The 22220-nt window shown below is 39.7% G+C and overlaps 2 protein-coding genes across 5 annotated transcripts in view; one reads left to right on the top strand and one right to left on the bottom strand.

Moving 5' to 3' along the window:
- CPS1 (carbamoyl-phosphate synthase 1) overlaps nt 1-22220 on the bottom strand; it is a 370424-nt gene that overhangs the window by 203776 nt on the left and 144428 nt on the right. The window contains exons 3-4 of the mRNA XM_047870099.1: nt 5112-5257; nt 4954-5022 (exon numbers count right to left, since the gene is read on the bottom strand). The gene's annotated coding sequence lies outside the window, so the exon portion shown is untranslated. The remainder of the gene's footprint in view (nt 1-4953; nt 5023-5111; nt 5258-22220) is intronic.
- LANCL1 (LanC like glutathione S-transferase 1) overlaps nt 1-22220 on the top strand; it is a 37330-nt gene that overhangs the window by 8416 nt on the left and 6694 nt on the right. For all 4 annotated transcript variants that reach the window (XM_047870104.1, XM_047870103.1, XM_047870102.1 and 1 more), the window contains exons 4-6: nt 10862-11069; nt 19260-19395; nt 19948-20094. In XM_047870104.1, coding sequence (XP_047726060.1) covers nt 10862-11069; nt 19260-19395; nt 19948-20094 — 491 coding nt within the window. The remainder of the gene's footprint in view (nt 1-10861; nt 11070-19259; nt 19396-19947; nt 20095-22220) is intronic.

Raw genomic sequence — 22220 nt, forward strand, 5'->3', positions numbered from 1 at the left:
AGCCAAAACCAAGAGTCGGATGCTTAACTGACTGAGCCACCTAGGCGCCGTGCCCATGTGTTTTTAATATCACATATGCACTTAAAACTGAAAAATTGGACTCCCATCATTTTTCCCACTTTCTATGTTTTTAGGAAAAATTGAGACTAAGAGTGACAAGCTACTTATTAGAATTTCTGTACCTGTGTTATATATGCTTTAGAAAACACTGTGTGCATAATGCTTTATTGGTAAGGGTGATGTGTACAGGTTAAATAAAAATTTAAAAGTAGCAAGTCATTGCTTTAGAAAGTACATTGCCTTTACAAACTAGTTTACAACTGAAATTATCTTGGCTTTTATTACAAAATGGAAGCAGAGGATATAACACAGTGATGAGAACGGTCAGTGTAGGCTTTTAATAGGATTCAAGCATCATTTTCACTAAAGCCTACATATTTACATGCTGTGTGTGTCACAGTGCAGTTTTACAGTCTGTATTCCTGACTTTTACCTTTTTTTTTTTAAATGTTTATTTTTGAGAGAGTGAGAGAGACAGAGCCCAAGTGGGGGAGGGGCAGAGACAGAGAGAGAGAGAGAAAGAGAGGGAGACACAGAATCCAAAGCAGTCCAGGCTCTGAGCTGTCGGCACAGAGCCCGATGCGGGGCTTGAACTCACAAGCTGTGATACCATGACCTGAGCCTAAGTCAGAGGCTTAACTGACTTTTACCTTTTTTTTTTTTTAATTATTATTATTCACAACACAGAAATAAGATGCCTTTACCCTAGGAAAGAAAGGAGGGGAGAATTGTTCGAACCTGCAGCTGTCTCATATTGGCCATTGAGGCAGTTACGGTAATACATCGCTCTGGGGTTCATGCTTATCCAGGAATGAAGTATTGTGAATAATCAATTTTGTAGGCAGTAATTGAGAGTTAACAAATTATTACTGATGTTCAGAAACAAGAATTCAGTAATTTAATAATAAAATATATGGAGTAAATTTTGGTTCCCAAGGGAATGAGGATCATCAATATGCAGTTTCATGATCATTTGACTGATAAAGGACAGAAGTAAAGAGTAAAAATGATGCCTATTAATAAAACGTTGCTGGGATTGACATTTGAATGACAGGATCCAGTGTGTGCATGCATATGCCAGTAACTAATGTTATATGCCAGGACACCATTCTAAGTGCTTGGCATTCGTTAACTAACCTAAATCTCAGAACAGCTCTGTGGTGTGGATACTCTTTGTATCCCCATTTCACAGATGAGAAAACTGAAGCAAAGCAAGGCTGAGTACCTATTCCACGTTACATAGCCAGTAAATTAGAAACTTAAGCTTCAGCTCAGCAAGTCTGGCTTTAGAGGCCCTGTCTTTACCCCATGAGAGTGTGTGCCTGTGTGTGTATTTACTCTCCACTTCTACATCTGGGTTCACTCCCTACATTTTAGGATGTATCACGTATGGAGAATGTGCGCACATGAGCTGTAGGGTGGGGTCGCTTGAGCAGTGGTAACATGATGATACTCGTGCTGTCCAAACATTTTAGAGGTGACTAATGACTAGTGAGTTTTAAGTGTTTTAGAAAAAAATTAGGATAAAACATGAAAGGAATTTGGAAGGAAAGAGGGAAACATGAGCTAGACAGGCAAGAGTAATAACTATTTAAAAGTCTATAGGAAGAAGTTATTTGGGATCGGACATAAAGCAAACCGTGGAAAGATTTATGGGCATTTGCAGCCAGAAAAATGAAATCTCCAGCATTGTGCTATAGAAGTTGTTTCCATGCTTCCTAATCCTAAATTAATATATTCAGCATGGTTTCAGGGTAGAAAATTCACTGGGCCAGAACAGAAGCTTTTCCTCATAATTGCTTGTATTTGAAAACGCTTGTTGTGGATCTTCTCATATGAAGTATCTGTTAGTCTGAAAATAATCGGTAGCTGTTACAGCTGTTAATAAGCAATATTTGCAATGAACAGGCCCAGTTCCTCTCACTGAACTTTATAGTTCTTTATAGAATTCCTTTATAGAATATCCTTTATAGAATTTCGTACATTGAAGTGTAATGCATCGTGATACTGATGTATGACATGTGCCAGCAATAAGCACTGAATTGTTCGCTCTTAGCCATAATCCTTTCCTGCTGGACTTACAGGAGTTCTTTACAGAATGTGCTCCCAGCTTGTGAAGCAAGGAAAACATTTCTGTTCTTTAGGTGCTCCATCAAGAACTGCTCTTTATGCCTGTGCACATAGCAGCAGACAGTACGGAAAAATGACAAGCATGGAGTCCCCTTAAGATCATACCCAATGGCCAGCTACTAAGTGGTCCTAGGTGGTGTCCTGGAATCTGTTGGGACTCATTCGAGAGCCTGATGGCACCTATCTTTGGGCTGTTCTGGTTTTCATTCCAGGTAGCTTCCAGGGAGGAAGAGATTTTAAAGTACCTTAATAAAATAGAAATTATAAAGCACTGGTGAGGAATTGATATTACAGAGAATTAAATGAGCAGATGAGGTATTTTTGTGTTAGAAATAAGCATTTAGGAGAAAAGATTGCTTCCCTTGCAGATAGCATAGTAGAAAAGTTAAGTAAACCCAAGAGATAGCTGATCTCACTAGTGTCTTTAAGAAAGAATGAGGGAAAGTGCTAGCCCTCATTTAATTTCATTTTTTCCCAGTCTTAACTATGATGATTCCTAAGGGAAATGATGATCAGCTCACACTTACACACACACACACACACACACACACACACACACACACACACACACACAGGACTCTAGGGGCTTTAGTTCTAAAAGACATAACCCAATCTTCTATAACCAACTCACAAAGTTAATGAGGCTAAGATCAGCATATATTTCCCCTTTTCAAGTATTAGATAACATTTTAAATAAGAGGATATGCAGCATAATCCCTGGAGTAATATTAACTTGCGCTCTAAATGCAAGTCATTAAAGTGTTTCAAGATGCTGTTCCTCTGATCTGCCAAATGTATAGCCTTTGAGCTACAGCTTTAGCACATGGGGCTTAGTTTCTGCTGATACCAGACTTATTTGAAAGGAATCACTCTGGCCAGGTATCTTTTCTTTGCAACTTCATCTTTTTATTACGTAACTTTTCAACGAGAGCCAGCATTTCAGTGTCTAATTTGAGCCCCAGCCAAGTGTCCTTCACCTTCATGAGAAGCGCCTGTGCCTCGCAGCCAGCACTGCCAAGGCAAGTGGAAGGAAAAAAGGGCGTGGATCCACACTGGGTTTATTAGAGCCCTTCACAGTGAGCACTAGATAGAGAACTGCCAGAGTATCACCTACTTCCTTTCTGACTGCACTTTTTACTGTGTTGATTTCATTACACTGTAGGTTATCTTAAGTGGCTAAGATACGGGCTTGAAACAAGTATAGGGTTCAAATGCTACCAGTGTGCTTGGGCGAAACACTGAGAACAGGAAGAGAATGTGGATAGACCAGAAGAAATGGCAGGAGGGAAAGAAAGAAGACCTATCTAAGCAATTTGACTTTTCTAGACAACACCAAGGAGGCGGGGCTATGTTTTGTCATTTTGATTCTGAGCATCTTCAGCATTTAACACAATGCCAGGTCCATAGTTGGTGCTTAATAAATATTTGTTGAATGAGTGAACGAATGAATGAATGGACAGTGTCCTGCTATTACTATTCTAGCTACCACCTATGCAAGCTAAAAACAGTCACTTAAACAAAACTAGATGGAATGGGAAGAGAGTGGAATTCAACTCATTTCGTTTCTGTTAGGATGTAGAAGAGTTAATCACATCTCTTTCCCCTTGACTTCTGATCCAGTTGAGAAATGAACTCGGAAATTAGGTAGGGCTCATGACATCTGCTTTATACTTGGTAAAGCTGGATAGAGAGCCTATTGTTTAGACCTGGATGTCAAGTGGGTTTCTTCCTTCTTGCCACCTGATTTGAACTTACCTCCTTAGACTCAAACAGAGCATCTGGATAGCCCATGTGTGGATTACCCCTTGGGAAACAGGAGAGAAAAGAGGGAGAGCCTGAAAACAGAGAAGACTCCCAGAAGCTCAAGAGAGGGGCCAGATGGCACGTGTATAGGGAACATTTTTCTAGTCAGAGGAGCCAGTAGGAGTGGAGAGAGGCAGGGACATGGGAAGAAGAGTATAGTTCCCTCTGTACTTTCTGTCCCTTTCAATCAGGCATCACAAATAAGATGGAGTCACTCTTTCAACACTCGGTAAAGTTCACAGTATAATGGAGTTGGGCATTTATTTAGTCACTGTGTGCTGGGGACTTGTACTGATCAGCATGATCCACAGTAGCTATAGAGTAGCTACTATTATTTCCATTTTATAGGTAAACATGCTTAGGCACAGAGAGGTTTAGTAAGTGAGGTAAAATCACACAGCTAGTGAGTGGTAGAGTGAGGCTTCAATCCCAGACATCAATTTCTGAGCCCGTGCTCTTAATGACCACTATGCTGAAAGATTTATCACCTATTAATGGCAGTCTGAATAAAAGACTAGGAGCATTTCCTAATTTGACAGTTATGAAGCAGGGTACTGAGGGAAGGAGGAGGAAAGTATGATGTGTCCTTTTTTGAAAATCTGTTTTCCTCTCAGACAGTCAGCTCTGGAAATGCATCAGAGAGAAAAGAAGACACATGTTCCAGGTGCTTTTTTGCCCTCTGCCTTTCCTACTTCTCTGTGCGGGGCGATACTACGTAATTAATGGTGCAGAGGCACACTGGTCTTCTCCCCATGCTACCTGTACTCCCGATGCGCAGCTGCTTGTCATGCTTGGCTTTCCTCTGACAGCTGAGCAGAGCTACTGGTCCGGGCAGTGTCCACTGCAGGCTCCGTGGAGAGCGCTGTGCACAGAAACAGCAGTGACTAGGAATGGGAACTGTGCCCTAAAGACAACTGTGATTTTGTTGAAAAAATAAACAGCATATCAGAAAGTACCAACCTGATGTAGACAGATGATCATACTGTACGGGGTTAATTAGAGAAAACAGTCACTTATGTTTTCATAAATCTGAAAGGAGAAAAGAAAAATGTGGTAATTGATGAACTTTCAAAGTTTTGACTAGGGAACAGTTTATTTGAAACTCAGTCATCCATCACCTTCCAGGGAGTCCCCGCTTCCGTACCACTCAGAACCATTAAGACCATCCTTGGTGTTAGCATCTCTAGTGACTCCAGCAGTATTGCAATCTGAACACGGCTCTTCCCACCAGATTACACGAAGAGAATCTTGAAAAGACCCTGACCTGCAAGCAAATACTTCGTAAGAGGATGTGCAATGGCAGAGGTTTTCACATCAGTGCAGACTGGTCATAAAATAAATGAATAATGTTAAGGCATAATCTCTAAAATGCAGACTCACAGACAAGTGTTTTTGAGAGTTCATACATCTGTGGAGATTTTTATCATCTCCATATACATTTGAGAGACACCAAGGTCTTGATTGGTCAAGATGAATAGGACTAATGATCCCTCAGAAATTCAAAGGCTTGGTATTAATTACTTCTCAACAGCTGGCTATATTTATAGTACTACTGGGGATAAGTAGCTGAGTAAGGAAATTGCAGATTTAGAAGTGTCCCTAAGCAGTTTATCCTCCCTTCCCCAAGTAGTAGCTACAGAAGGAAACCGAATAGAAAAATCTAGTTCAGAGCTTCCATACTAAAAATCAGGACAGATTCCTATTACAGCAAAGTTCTCTTCAGTCCTCACGGTATCATTTTTTCTTTAAATTAGTTACCAACATTCCAAAAACAGATTTCTAGGATGAACTGTGGGGGCAGTGCCAGGCTTCCTGAACTTCTTATGCAGAATGACATCTGTCTCTGGTGTTCAGAGCAGTGCTGTCCTTAGAACGTTCTGCAGTGATAGAGAAGTTATTTTGTTGTCCATTATGGCAGCTGCTAGCCACCTGTAGCTCTGGAGCATTTGAAATGTGGCTAGTGTGACTGAGACACTTTATTGTAAATTGTTCACTTTTAATTAACTTAAATTTGTGTAGACACTTACAGTTAGAAGCTGTCATATTGGCCCCCCAGTTTAAGTAACCAGACAAGATTTAGGAGTTGTAAGCTCAAAGTAGTGTATGTCTGGACTGCTTCTGGCCTTTCAGACCACAAAGGAGGTTTTTGATTTTTGGGTTTTGTTTTGTTTTGTTTTGTTTTTTCTTTTTTTAGTTAAAAGCAACCCCTGCCTACATAGGATTGATGAATCTTGCAGCCCACTTGCTCCTGAAGTGCATCAGAGAATCATTGACTACTCTAGTAGTCACATGATTCCCCACACCTCTGGAGGACATTTGTCCAGCCTTTCTCCCCTGAATTCTGGACTCCTACATCCAACTGCCTATCTGACCTCTCTGCTTGGATGTCTAGTGAACATCCCAAACCTGAACTGTACAGGTTTGGCTCATTCTCTGCCTCTTCCCCACTGCCATGTCCTGTGGTAGACGTGCCTAGTGCCCACCCATATCTGGTGTCCCTCTCCTTCTGGACTCCTAGGAGGATTAAACCTCTCAACTGCAGTGTAGTTACGTGAGGCAGCCTCTTCGAGTCCAGGGGGTGCAGGTGGAAGTGGCATGTGATTTCAAGCCAAAGCGTGTAATTGCCGGTGTTTTCTTCATGTGGTAGGTGTCCAGGATGCAGTTCCCTAACAAAGTCCTGCATGTTCAGTCCCATCTTGGAGGGCCTGGACTAACCCATCGGGTTACCTTTGAAAAATGCCTTTTTAAAAAAATACTACTCCTCGACATAAACCAATCATAGATTAGCATCAAACCTAAATTTCTATGTCTGGTTTTAATTTGAACCCCCAAGGCAACTGTCCTTATTAACCATGTCATCTCCTAGCCTTCTCATCCACATGGATTTTCTCAGGTAATTAATTCCACTCTCCGGGAGTACCATGCACTGGCTCCAGTTCAGTCTTCCCCTTGTGGTCCACGCCCCATCATACCTCCTTCTCCTTGATGGTATTGTTTTTCACCCTGGGATGGAGGGAATACTTCTACCCACTTCTGTCCATGCTTCTTCTACCAACCCAGCCTCCAAAGCTGTGAATAACTAAGGAATGCACTTGCCATATCTAAAGCATTTACTGACTTCACATGCTTGATTCTAAAAGGTACTTGAATGATTTTTTTTCCTGATCTTATATTTATCTGGATTTGCATGTAAAATAGAGGGGGTATCCCTATTACAACTTTCCTATACCCTATAGGAAATGAAGTACGACCAACCAGAGTAGCAATAATTTCTTGTTCCTGAAGGAGAATACTCATTTCTGAACAGGATTAGTTATCCCAAATGCTTTATTGGTCACCTTTAATGACTTTGGGATTAATGGGCAAATAATGGATTAGATTTTGTTTTATTCATTTCTTAATGTATCTCTCTTCATATGGATTATTTTCCCATTTAGAATGTGTCAATAAGTTTAAGTCATATATATGAGCAAATTTAACAAGACAATAAAATTCATACCAAAAAAGCATTAGTTTTCATAGCCTAATAATGACAGTAGTTATCAGGGAGTGGACCAGCTAAGAAATAGGATATTTTAACATCAACTTTATGTCAATGAAGATGTCAAAATCCCTCCAGATTTAAGGGCAGGGGGCAGCTTTATTTTTTTTTTCTTTCTTTTTTTAAATGTGTATTTACTTATTTTTGAGAGAGAGAGTACACACACAAGCAGGGGAGGGCAGAGAGACAGGGAGAGAGGGTATCCCAAGCAGACTTCATACTGTCAGCACAGAGCCTGACACAGGGCTCAAACTCACAAAAAGTGAGATCATGACCTGAGCTGAAATCAAGAGTTGGATGCTTAACCGACTGAGCCATCCAGGCACCTTTTTTTTTTTCCTTTTTATAAAGTAATTCTAATATCTAAAACTATTTGAAGTATATTTTTACAACTAAATGCAATCAAAATTTATTTTTGAATGTTTATTTATTTTGAGAGAGTGAGTGTGTGAGGGGCAGAGAGAGAGGAGGAGAAACAGAATCCCAAGCAGGCTCTCCACTGTCCGCACAGAGCCCCACGCAGGCCTCGATCCCACAAACTGTGAGATTATCACCTGAGCCAAAATCGAGTGGGACGCTTAATCAACTGAGCCAGGCACCCCAATGCAATCAAAATTTACGTCTGACTTTAGTCTTTTCTGTTCTGGAAGAAAAGGTGAAAGGGTAGAAGAAGGAAGCAAATCTCCTTTATCCTGCCTTTCGCTTAGTGAACAATATAGAATGAAATTTTATCTGCTGCTCAAATTTAAGCCCCAAATACTCTGATTAAGTGGCACATCCTGTGATAAAAAGAAAAATGAAACATTAAAAAGATTAAGCTCCATATATCATCCTGTGTTGAGTCTCATGACCAGTTTGGATGGTTGTTATCCTAGAAGCCAGTACGAATGTTCTTTCTCATTATATTAAATGTCATTTACAGGCTGAAATCATACTTGGGGATGAGTTTATGAATGGATACAACTGCAGTCCTCCCTCCCAAACCTGGCCCTGCCCTAGAGGCATATTAATATCTCAGTGGGTGAGAAGCATAGTAGCCTTGCAGTACCATTTGACTTTTTCCATGAATAACAAATTTATTTTTATAAAAATTAACATTTGAAAAGTTTTTTAAAGCATAGACTGAGGCCAGGGTTGCAGGTATATGTAAGGGGACTGGGGTGAGTTTTCCCTGCCAAGCCTTCAAGGTTGTGTCTTTATTTCCCACCTTGCTAGTTATCTCTCAGCATTCAGTATTTATGCAAAGGTGATGTTATATGCATGAATATTGCTAAAGGTTGGGAGAGCATAACGATCGGGTTTAAGACATTTAGCCACACACAGTTCCCCCATTTTTTCTATCGGGTCATCTGGGGTACACAGAATTGATGAGTCATTAAATGTCTTCGACTTACACATTTTGTCTTACTTTCTGGACCTAGACTCATTTCTAGTAAGTTTATACAAGAAACTTCTGTGAATTGGCAGCAACACTCCTCACTTGAAACCCTTTCATCCATGGGTGTCTTGTGACAGGAGGTAGACACCGTAAACTGAGGCGCAGATCGCTGAACCAAAATACAGGGATGCTGAGGCCCAGAATGAGAAGGAGAGGAACAGAACCCAGGAAGAGAATTCTCTGCTAATCAAAAAGAAAAAAAGTTTTCCATCTAAATGAAATATGGTGGAATGGAGAAATGACTACCTACCTGTTTTTCGTGAGAAATGCATCAAACCTTACCACTGCAAACTTCAGTGGGTTTTGTTTGTTAAATATTTAGGCCAAGAGGAATTGTTGATAATGAGAGACAAAGGTTTGAAAAGGAAAACAATCATTGGGCTTGTATTTAATCACTTTGTATTTTCACAGACTTCAGTCATGTCATTATCTGGCTGCAGTGCTTACAGAACTCAATTAGGGGAGTTCAGGCAGCAATGGGAATAGGAGGCCAAAATGAAAGGGTAACAATTTAAATGGATCACCGGCAGATGCCTTGTGTGGATGGAGATGAAGCCATTTAAGGACCTAATTGGCAGAAGAAGCTTTTGACATTGATCATTTGTGAAAAGGAGATTTTTTTTCTTACATACATGGTTTTGTACACTTAGGTCTGCAGACCTTCAGCACTGGTACATCCGATCATCAGCTTGTGGAATTCCTAACACCAAGCCACTTTGAAAGAGCAGACAAGGTTATTAACTTAGGCAGGAAATGAAAATTTGGCCTTAATATACATGTGAAATTGAATTGTCTGCAGCACAAAGCTTTGGAGATTACCCATGCAAAATGAGAAAACTATCTAAATTTAAAATTGTCCTCAGTACAGTGAAAAGTAATTTTGCAGACTGCATTTTTACTGCACTGAAATCCATGAAGAGATTGGCTCTATTAATTTAGATTTAAACAGAGGCTCTGTATCTTCTAAAAATGGTAAATGAGATGGAAAATGTACTTTAAGGGGAGAAATGAGTTTCTGGAAATGCTGCAGGCAGGTAGGTTCTCTACTCCACATCTTTGAGTCTGCCCTGAGACCAATCGGCTTCAGAGGGAAGGCTCTATCTACTGTGACAGGCATTCAGACAACACCTCAATTATATATATATATATATATATATATATATATATATATATATATATATATCAGGTTTCTCTTGAAGGATAAGAAGCAAATCGAGGAAGGCCCAAAGCAAAAGTCATTGGCAGTTTTTACAGTATAATTTCTCAAGTAGCAGAGTCCTTGACAGAGAAAAGAAATTAAGGAGGAATTGAATTTATTTTCTCAGATCTCAAATAACTTAGTAGTTGTTTTATAATCCCTGCCTGGAATGATACTGGAGTAGGGAATTTGGTTACTGTCCCTACCTTCTCATTCACAAAATTACCTTCCCATAGAAAGAGAAATTGAATTTTTCGCTCCCTAGTCTTTGAATTTCTGTAGCTCGCAAGAACAAGTATTACTTGTTTACTTATTAAGTAAATGATTATATGTTAAATAAAGAAGTGACTATTAGAAATACAGTTTTGATAACCTGTCATTTAACCATCAAGAAGAATACATTTACACACAGTAGAGTGCAGCAAGGGTTAATAATAAACTTAGGTTAGAGTTCAGAGATGGTCTCAGAGTTCCTATTATGTACAGTTGCAATGATGAAGAAGCAGAGCAAGTGCCTTTGTCTGGTTCTTAGAGCTGCTGAGTCTAGAACTAAGGTCATCTAAACTTCCGGAGAGTTTACTTATATATGTGTTATGGCTTATCGACAATCAACACTGCTGAGTTGGCAGCAAACCAAAATAAAACAGTGGCCCATTCTTCATCGTTACATTATTCTCTTTTTGCTTTTCAGGTATCTCTGTGCTTTACTTACATCTCTATGATGTGTTCGGGGACCCTGCTTACCTACAGATGGCACATGGCTACGTAAAGCAAGGTCTGAACAGTTTGACCAAGCGTTCCATCACCTTCCTGTGCGGGGACGCGGGCCCCCTGGCAGTGGGCGCTGTGGTGTATCACAAGATGAACAATGAGAAGCAGGCGGAAGACTGCATCACCCGGTAATCATATTTCTTTTTGAGGATTATGATCTAGATGTCATAATGGATTCTGTATGTGTTAGCACAAGAACATTTTAGTGAAGGTACTTTTCTTCCAGCAGTAAATCTTACTACTGTCATTTGATCACTTCACACATAATCCCGATTTAGTTAAGGAACAACCATTATAGTTCCTATTTTATTGTAAGATGTAATGACACTGACACACACCAGATCAAACATTAGTTTAATAACAAAAATGAGATCAAAAGTTTGATCGTGTGATTACTTACTAAGGTGGTGTCCAAGATCAATAATCCAAAAAATGTGCTTCACTTCCTCTCGTGAGCTGGGGGAGGGCTCCTAACAGACGACAGACTGATTCAAAATTGTTTTTCGTAGGAGCAAATGCCATGCAAATCCAGATTCTTATTTTTAATGTAGAGCAGAGCAGCTCACTAGAAGCTTGTGAATTATGAAGAATTACTAAACTGTGGTACTAATAAACTACAATTATTGTTTGACTAGAGCTTATTGAGCACAAATTCTATCAAGAAGTCTGGCTCCATGCAATACTGCAAGCAGTGCTGTTAGGCTCTGCTGAGCATATTAACACACAGGAAGTTGCAATTCCAGCAAAGGCTTTTGGTTTTGTTTTGTTGTTTAATAGACTTTACTTTTTTTTTTTTTTTCATTTCATTTATTACTGGAGAGAGCGTAGTGGGAGAGAGGGACAGAGGAAGGGGGAGAAAGAGAATCCTAAGCAGGTTCCACACTCAGCACGGAGCCCAACGCAGAGCTCAATCCCATGATCCTGGGATCTTGACCTGAACTGAAATCAAGTCACATGATCAACTGACTGAGCCACCCAAGCATCCCTAGACTTTACTTTTTAGAGCAATTTTCCATTCACAGAAAACTTGAGAGGAAGGTACAGAGATTTCCCATATATGCGCTATCCCCACACCTGCATAATCTCCGCGTTATCAAAATTCCCCACCAGAGGGGCGCACTTGTTACAGTGGATGAACCTATGCTGACACACCATGGTCACCCAAGCCCATAATTTACATTAGTTACATTAGTTACCTTTTGGTGTGGTGCAGTGGGTGGGTTGGGACAAATGTGTAATGACGTGTATCCATCATCATACTATCATAGAGAGTAGTTTCACCGCCCTGAGAATCCTCTGTGCCCTGCTTATCAATCCCTCTTCTCTCCTCCCTAACCCCAGAAACTACTCATCATTTTACTGTCTTCTTGGTTTTGTCTTTTCCAGAATGTCATAGTTGGAATCATACAGTATGTTGCCTTTTCCAATTGGCTTCTTTCACTTAGTAATATGTATTTAAGGTTCTCTCATGTCTTTTCATGGCATGACAGCTCATTTCTTTTTAGTGCTAAATAACAGTCCATTGTCTGGATGTACCAGAGTTTATCCATTACCCCACTGAAGGACATCTTGGTTGCTTTCAAGTTTTGGAAATTATGAATAAAGCTAATGTAGATGTCTATGTGCAATTTTTTGTGTGGACGTAACCTTATAGCTCCTTTGGGTAAATATCAAAGAGCGCAATTGCTGGGTCATATTATAAGGGTAGGTTTAATTTTGTAAGAATTTCCAAACTATCTTCCAAAGTGGCTGTACCATTTTGCATTCCCATCAGCAATGAATGAAAGTTCCTATTGCTGCGCATCCTGCCAGTGTTCCAGATTTTGGCCACTCTAATAGATGTGTCATGGTATCTCCTTGCTTCTTGCTTGTTTTATTATTTATTCTTAATGTTCATTTACTTTTTGAGAGAGTGAGAGAGCACAAGCTGGGGAGGGGCACAGGGAGAGGGACAGAGGATCCAAAGCAGGCTCTGTGGTAACAGCAGTGAGCCTAATGTGGGGCTCAAACTCACGAACTGTGAGATCATGACCTGAGCCGAAGTCAGACGCTTAACGGACTGAGCTACCCAGGCGCCCTGTCCTTGTTTTAATTTGCATTTCCCTGACACAATATGGAGCATCTTTTTATATACTTATTTGCCATCTGTATTTCTTCTTTGGTGAAGTGTCTGTTAAGGTCTTTAGTGCATTTTTTAATTGGGTCCAGCAACATTTTAATCAGTGATTGCCCCCAGTTTGACCATGGTTTTTGATTCCCACTACTCTTTCTTATAAATTACTGTTGGAATGGCATTATCATCACTGATTTCGTTTGTGGAGGATCTTTGGTTAACTTTACACTGTGCAGTGGTGTGTATTTCATTAACAGGCTTTGGCCTAAAATTCTAATAACTACAGGTTTTTCCCCCCTCAAAATTTTATTATGAAAAATTTCAAACGTACAGAAATGTTGAAAGAACAGTGAATACCTGTATATCTACCCATATAAATTCTAGCATTCACATTCACATTTTACCATACTTGCTTTATCACAGATCTAATCCATCAATGTATTCCTCTATCCACTATTAATCCTTTTGGGGGGGGGATGTATTTCAGAATAAATTGCAGACATCGGTATCCTTCCTTCTAAATACTAAAGCATATATATCATTTACTTGGGTTCAATACCTGTTTAGTTTTCTTCTTTTGACATAAAGTTTACACACAGTGACCTGCCCAAGTTTGATTGATATTTGTTGAGTTTTGGCAAATGCATATACCATCTAGATTTGCAATACAGAAACTACCTTTCTGGGTTTTTTTAGCCACACATCTGCTTTATAGACTCCGAAGGGAGTCTCATTCAGTGAATCATTCTTAAGTATCATAAAAATAAGCTGTAGTGTTCCCAGTATTTTATACATAATGCCAGCCTTTCTCAAAATATGTACAACCAGATAGTAATTGTTTGTTATGTGAAACATGAAAACAAGATTTATGTATTCAGACTGGGTACGTGCTAATTAAACAAAGTTAAATATGCACCTTTACTGGCTGCTCAGAGCCTTCAGTAGCTTTTATGCGCGGGGGAAACTCGTGACTGTAGGGAGTGGAATTTGCCAAACTTGTCAAGTAGACAGCCCCTTTTCTCAGGACATTTCAGGGCCTACTGTTCGAAGAAACACTCTTTGGGGGAATAGTACCATATATTAATATTGCTTTATTATAAAATACTCTTAACGGTAAACTAAAATTTCTTTTTTTGACACCTTGATAATAAAGGTGTTTTTGTTATTTACATCTTTTTAAAAACTTTATCAACATTTCGATAATAATTATAGCCAATAGATTTGTTAAGATGAAACATATAGAATGTGGATATACGGTAGGAAAATAGGCTACTCATGGCCACAGTTTTGATTTTTCATTTCTAGAGTTCATGGCACAACAGGGAACAAAAAGGAATTATTTATAAATTGCTTTCACATTTCTTCCCTTTTAAGGGAAAAATCTGTAAGTCTTCTCAATTCAATTGAAATAATTTGATGTCATTAGATATTAAACCTACTGGTTTGTTTCATTTTTTACTGACCCTTCTTCCTCACATCACATAGCCCTTTGGAAATGGCAGAGTTCTGTGTGTGGCACCTCTTATGCTCCGCCACCAACATCCCATTTCAGCTTACCTTTCCTGGTTTTTCTTAATATGATGGTCTTTCAGAATCATCATTTTGAGTTATAGAGACAAAAGAGTCAATGTTTCCCTAAGATAGGGATTCTTAACTTTGGGGCTCTGAGAATCTTAGGGCTTCCACAGGTCTGTAGAAAACCCCAGATTGTAGTCAGCATGGAGAGAACACTTAACACTTTTTTCAGACGGGTCTATAACTCCCTAAAAAGGAGTGTGTGTCTTTGTGTCTGTGTTCATGTTCAAATGTCCTGCTGTTAGTGGAGGTAGGTGGCAAGGAAAAGGATAAATAGCACAATTTTTTTCGTTCTGTTTGATTTGTACTGTGTTCGTTTTCACCCTTCCTTCCACACACAGTTGGTGCCACCGTGCAGAGAGAGCACTGCCTACTGACTGTTCCTACTGACTGTTCAGTGACTGATGTGATACACAAAGTGCTTTGGGGCCAAGACTTAGAATAATGAATTTGGGCTTTCTGGTCAGAAAGTATCCACTCTCTCTTTTGTAGTGTGATGAGTAAGAAAAGGACTCCTTTTTAAAAAGTTACAAACCTTTAGATGATATAAGGTAAAAACTCTCCCCAGTAACACCCTCGGGAAATAGGAGTGGAACAGAACTATCCTGGTTTTATATGTCCTTATTCTTCCTTCAGTGACATTTCAGTACCATGTCTCTTCTGAAGATTGGTTGCTATTAATATCAACATAGCAAAACAAATGGAGCTGCAATGATGTGCTTCTGGTTTTAAGTTTTTGAAAACACACAAAATAACCTTATGACTATATATGCTATCATTTCTTCACTTTATCTTGAGAATGTAGCTTGTAAAACATGCAGTTAAAAATGCTACCTTTAGTAATCATCAGAACCAGCTAATGAGTTTTAAGGATTTGAATTCAAATCCAGAAAAAAAAAAAGGAATACTTCCTTTCTTACCCTAAAGTCTGAAGTATTATTTTAAGAAGATACTCTGAGCAATACTTCATCTTCAAACATTTGAAAGGATTTTGCTATCTACTTTAAACTTCCAAAATGCAAATGCGTTTGGCTGCAAAAATAATTGGAATGCTGATTATGTATCGCCACCTAGTGGTAATATAATCCATAACATTGGCCTGTAAAGGAAACGTGGTTCAAACACATTTAGGTGAGAACATCATTGGAGTTAATGCAATAATTGTTCTGAGTAACTTCCATAGAGCAGTATTTGTTTAAAAAATTCACAGTAATTTTCCTTTTTTGAATAATTCAATTTCCTTTATAATAGCAGACCAAAAATGCTTTTTCATATCTAAATTCAATACAATTTAATATGCTTACATTAAAACTTGGTAATAAATTTTTAAATCAAACCTCTGAAGTATTCCTTCTGTTTACTACAACAGTTGAGTTTTTATCCAGTAAAAAGATTTTATTTTGTTAAGATCTCAACATTACTGAGTTACCAGTTCTGGCATGAGAATAAAATAGAATTTTTCTTAATAAATATTCTTAAGTTCTTTAAAAATATTAAGGGTGTGTCTCTGTATGATACTGAAGTAGAAAAAAAAATGGCCCATAATTCTACGAACCAGACAGTCCTGTTAACATTGGGGAAAATCTTAAGAAACAACAAGAAAATTGAAAGTGACCTTTGCCCACCATGTCCCTATTCCTAAGATAACCACTGTTCCACTGCGAGTTTAATGCCTATACATATAGAAGAAAAAACATACATGAGCCAGCATTTGCATGTTTAACCAATCTGATGAGATGCCTCCATTTGTTGAGGTACAATATAACCGACAAAGTATAATAGAACTGTCAGTAACTGCAACCTGCCATGCTTTTTCACACCCCTCTTTCCTGACCAGGAGTGAGTTCTCTTAAGGACACTTTTATAACTTTTACTCAGTCTATTTCATAATTGTTAGCCCCTCTCAGTCACTAAAAGCATCTCATTCTGGTTATTAAGACGTGGCTTGTTAACTTTAAATTGTGAGTGTTCCTCTCCCCCGACCACAGCCTTATGGAAGTGGAGTGGGGAGGGCTGGGCTAAAGGAATTGTCTGTTCTTCCACAAGTACCTTCCCTATGGAGCCAGGACAGTCTTCATTATACCTGTTGGTTATAGACGTGGCAGCACTTGTTAGGTTTTTGTTTGTTTTTGTTGTTTGTAGATATTGGTGGCCTCCAGAGATTAGCAGTAGGAGCTGTATCCCCCCTCAGCTGTAACCTTAACACTAAGTACGTTAAAATGAAAGCACGAGCAGTGAACCAAGTTCTACCAAATAAACCAAGTGTACAAACACTGATTAGGAAGTAAGACACACACACATACACACAGGTAGTCTCCTGCCCTGTTCTTGTGACTTAGAGAAAACCACGTTTGTCCCCAGACAATCTTATTAGGTCTTATTGATCAAACAGTAGTAGAGCCAGTACCATCTTCCACACCTTCCACCTGTCTTCACCATTCATCCCACCAACAAAAAAACCCTTTAACATTCTTTACTACACTTATCAGCAAATCATCTGGTGTAGATTTTGATAAACTTATTTCAAGTGCCGAGTGCCTCTGAATGGTGATTCCTGATAAGTCGTTCAGGTATAGCCAGTCACCCCAGGGGTGTGATTCTGGATACTTCAAATGTTTATTATAGTGTTTATATTAAATAGTGCTTGTATGCTTATAATTCCCAATATATAAAGTTAGATGAGATACTTGCACAGGCACTATTTATACTTAACTACTTTGAAAGTAAATTTCTACACAGACAACAAGAGAATTTTACAAACAAATAATGGCTTTGTCCTCAGGCAGTGTGGTCAGTGTCATCTGCTACCTGAGGACAAAGCCATTATTATTTGGTAGGGCCGATGTCCTCTCATTACTGCTCTTTTCCTGAAATTCCCTGGCTCTTCCCTCTTACTTTTCCAATAGACTGATATTTTGTCAAGTTTCACCAAAAATTATATTGTTTTAATAACTGAAAACACATTGACTATATAGGGTAATTTAGGGGTAATTGAAATGTACTTTCAAAATTTCATGTGATAAAAATCCAAAAGAGCAAAGACATTTTCCCTACTTATCCTATTTGCTTTCCACACCCTCCCCACCACCCCCCTACGAAAGGCAGAAAGGTTCATTCTCTGAGTTCAGACTACAAATATGGTTGCTGTCCTGAGCTCCTTTCCTTGCGAACCCCACCTAGTTCCTGGTTCCCTGGGGCTTCCCTTTTTGGTCTTCTGGAAAGAAATCCACTCTGCCAAGTATTCCCACGACTGCAGCTGAATCTGGGGCTAAATGCTGGCAACATGAGAAAGGAGTGAAACAGTAGAGGCTTACCCCACCCTCCTGGGACCACAGCTCCTCCAGTCTGTGAGGAAGGGTCCCTCCCTCAGAGACCTGGCTTCCATGGGCTCCTGTTGCCTTCGTTTCTGCCAACCCTGTGAGACTGCTTGCAGCCCGGGGTGTGAGTAAACGGAGGGAAGAAGAGAGAAAATAAAGAAAACTGAGAGGCTTTACTCACTGTCTCTGATGTCAGGCATGCATGCCCTTTCCCATTGTTTCTTGAGACAGAACTCAAGGGTTTCTTCCGGGACTCTCTTTCAGTCCTTGGGGCTCACTTCCAGGTTTGGGACTATTCTGAATTCAGGCCAGGGGAATACCATAGATGAAAATACGGTAAACTCACCACTGGTTTGGTGGTACTTCAAATTCTGGTCTTCCCCACTCTGCCTGCTGCTGTTTACTGTTTGGAGTCCTCAAAGAGCCGCTCTGCGCATTCTCTCCAGGTCTTGGAGCTGCGTTTACCAGGAGAGGCAGGCTGGAGTGTGCTTACTCCGTCTTACATGGAGCCAAAACCGGAAACAACTTTTTGTGGCAAGCCACGCTGAGTCTATCAGTAGGGAATCAATATCTTATAATATATCCCTTCAGTGGGATACTATACACCTGCGATAAAGAATGAGACTACTCTGGATGTGCTGATGTAGAATGTTTGTCAAGATGTATTGATAAATAGCAAGCCACAGAACATTTGGGGAGATATAGATATGCATATTTATGCTTCCATGTGCATAAAATAATTCTAGGACTATCCAAGAGTTTGGTAACCGTGGTTGTTTCTGAAAAGAAGGGTGGGACGGCTGGGAAACTGGGAAGACAGGGAGGCTGACTGATGCCACTGTGCTATCTCACGTCTTATCGGCTGTGGTACATCAGGCCGTTGTACAGACACTTCACAGAGGCCTGATGACATGTTAAGAAATGAACTAAGGAAGAAGGTAAATAACTGGGGTGTAGCAGGTTTTTCATTCAGTGCAAGTAGATTTCATCCTTTGAATTTGTGTCTCATTTCTATTGTGAACTGAAGAAAAATTTAGTCGAGGGATAATTTTTGAACCCGGACTACCCTTTGTGGTCTGGCTCAGTGCACTTAATGTGTAATAATATATAACAATTTATAATATAAATATATGAAAATGTTTAGTTTATATATTAATTATAATATATTTAAAATGTTTAACTGTAATAGTAAATTAATATATAATATTTCTATGCATATATTTATGTGTATGTATTTTTGAATGTCCCAGTTTAAGTATATACCATTATCTGATGCCTTTCAAGTTATCTTAGGCATGTATTTTTATTCCCAGGCTAATTCATCTAAATAAGATTGATCCCCATGCTCCAAATGAAATTCTCTATGGACGAATGGGCTACATTTACGCTCTTCTCTTTGTGAATAAGAACTTTGGAGTGGAAAAGATTCCTCAAAGCCATATTCAGCAGGTACCACATTTTTGTGCTTTTTGGAATCTTGTTAGGATCTCAGTTAGGATCCCCTTGTTAGGATGCCTCAACTACTGGTTTTGTTTCTCCAGTTAGCATAGCCCAAGTGGAAAATAGGTGTGTCGGCCTCTAAAGATCAGGCGGGATCAGAGAGCTGACACTGTCCTTCTGAGTGCTGTTGGAAACACAGAGAGTGACTGGGGTGAGAAGTGCAGCCTACTCCGTGTGAGAGTATGGCCCTTCCAAAGATGAGAACCAGATCTCACCTCCCACATGCAGGTGTCTCCTTTCATGCCTGAAGGAATTCATGCTTTCCTCGGACAAGTGAATCCTTGTCAGCTCTAGTAAAGAGAGTTCAGGATTTCTGTATCTCTGTCCTTTAGGCAGAATACAGTCACCCCTACTTTCTGCGAGGAGAATTAATCTGTGCCCGTCCATGGCCAAAAGATCACGTCCCATTCACTATGTTCTCCATACCTCTTAGCAGAAAGTTCCACTGGGAAGATTTTTATTCTGGTTCTCTCATTATTGCTATCGGTTTTCTCCCTGTAGGTTTGTGAAACAATCTTAACCTCTGGGGAAAACCTAGCTAAAAAGAGAAACTTCACAGCAAAGACTCCACTGATGTATGAATGGTACCAAGAATATTATGTGGGGGCTGCTCATGGCCTGGCAGGAATTTATTACTACCTGCTGCAGGTAAGAGGGGAAGATGGTATAACTTGCTAATGCGCCTGCCGATTGGACTGTCCGGGGTGAGGACACCAGCACTGCCCTTGGGTGTTGCACCCCGCCGACTGCTGCATCACTCTCCTTGCAGTTTCCTGGCCTAGACAAACAAGGGCAGCGTTTGCCAAGGTGCATGTGAAAGTGCATGCACATAAAAGGCACCGCGCTGTGAGATGACATTCAATTTGTAGGTGACCGCCCTTGCCCACCTAGTGCCACTCCTGCAGACTGAAGTGTTCTCCTGTCCTTCAGCATGCAGTGCCTCGTGCTCTGCTCTGCTGTCTCAGCAGATGCCTTGGATTAATATTATTGCATATGATTAGACACAACCCATTGAAACAAATTCCAGAAGTAAGAACAAAATCAATAGAAAACAAATGACCATATGTTGCCTTAGGTTCACTTAGAGAGCAAAGCCACAGAGCCTTTTTGGCGGCTTTTGTGTAACTTACCTGAAAAATAGCTGAATGCACTGTGCCCAACAGCTCTTTGGATCTAATACTACAGAGGGACGTTAGCCAAAGTCGAAAAGACTAAGGCCAAATAAAATTTACTGCAGCAAGCGTAACCTCGTAGGGGAGGTCAGAAGAGGACTTCTCATGAAAGCATCCTTTCTGGGGGCTTATTTAGCTCTTTTTAAGGAGAAATTGGCACTCGGGAATAAAAATACATAACAAAAGAAAATTGATTTTTAATGGCAGCAAAGGTGCCCCCCTCACCTTCCCAAGTACAATGCAGCATAAAGAAAAGTGTTTCATTAATATGTTCAACATGAGTGCTTAGATATACATACTATTAGCTGGTTGAGTAGCCGGCTGCAATAATGCAAAATCAATGTCAGACTTTCCCTCTCCCTATAGCTAAACAATGACAACGAAGCTGAAAAACTCAAGGTTATTATTGCCTTTGAATGCAAAGTCACACTTGGAGTGTTAGTGGCAGTAAGAGACCAACTTTTGTATTTGTTCTGCGCTTCTCAATTAAGAGTTTTAGAATGAGGGGTTTTGACAATTCAGACTTACACTGTTTTTCTGGCATAAGCCTCCACTGGCTCTGTATTTCCAGAAGTAAATATATATTCTTAAGTTTTCAGGAAAAGAGAGTTGTATTCTGAAGTTCAAAGGTGAGGTAGAGTCCTACATGTCAGTGACTGGACAGCCTCATGACCTTTCATTGAAGCAGATCATCAGGAGTCATTTTACTGTCCATCTGCCTCCTTTTGGTGGCTATAGTGAGAAACCTGGAAACCTGTGTTCCAAATTTTCCATTGGCAGATTATTGTCTATTTGAAATGATTTAATTCTTAATCCAAAAAGTCCATTCCAGTAGGTGCTTATGTATCAACATAAAACAAACTTATTTGTAGTTCATTTGAGATAAATTCTGCAAATTTAAGGAAAATTCTCCTCTAGCAGTTTAAACTGAGCTTGTACGATATTCTGTGGGTAAAGTGAAATCTGTACATGCCCTGAGAACTTCGTGCACGGTCAGTACATGTGCTTCATGCCCCTGCCCGTTCCCTCACCCCACATGCCCACCCGCTGCTGGGCAAAGACACTTTGATTTTTTTCTTTGAAAAAGCGAGCAATGCAATGAATTAAGGACAGGACCAAAGGAGAAACTAAAAACTTAGATCAAAAATGAGGCTCATATGCCCTATGGCAGTGTGTCCCATCAATCCGTACATCGTTGTATCAGAATAATCCTGCATAAATATCAGTCCCAAATCCTCTGCAAAAGGCTTTAATCTAGAACCTGGATCTAAATTCCAGGTCTTCCAAATTGTTAGTATCCTCCTCTATTGGAAACAGCTACCATTTCTCTAAATGTAATGGTGAAAGTTATGCTTGTGTTGTCTAATGCATCTCTTTGTGGCTTTCAGAGTTTGCTTAAGGTATTAAAACCTTAGGAAAGGTCTCTTGTGCTCCTGCATTGACTTAGGAAAATTATATGTATGTATACAACGATAAATATTGAAAAATAGTATGTACGTAGATCTCAAGAGTTAACTGATAGCCTAATTTTAGTTTGTTCCAATAGGTTAAAATATATGGGATGGAGTCCAAATCTAGTTCCTTGTGGTCATGTTTTCTTTC

This window comes from Prionailurus viverrinus, chromosome C1 (assembly GCF_022837055.1).
Source record: "Prionailurus viverrinus isolate Anna chromosome C1, UM_Priviv_1.0, whole genome shotgun sequence".
NCBI lineage: Eukaryota > Metazoa > Chordata > Mammalia > Carnivora > Felidae > Prionailurus > Prionailurus viverrinus.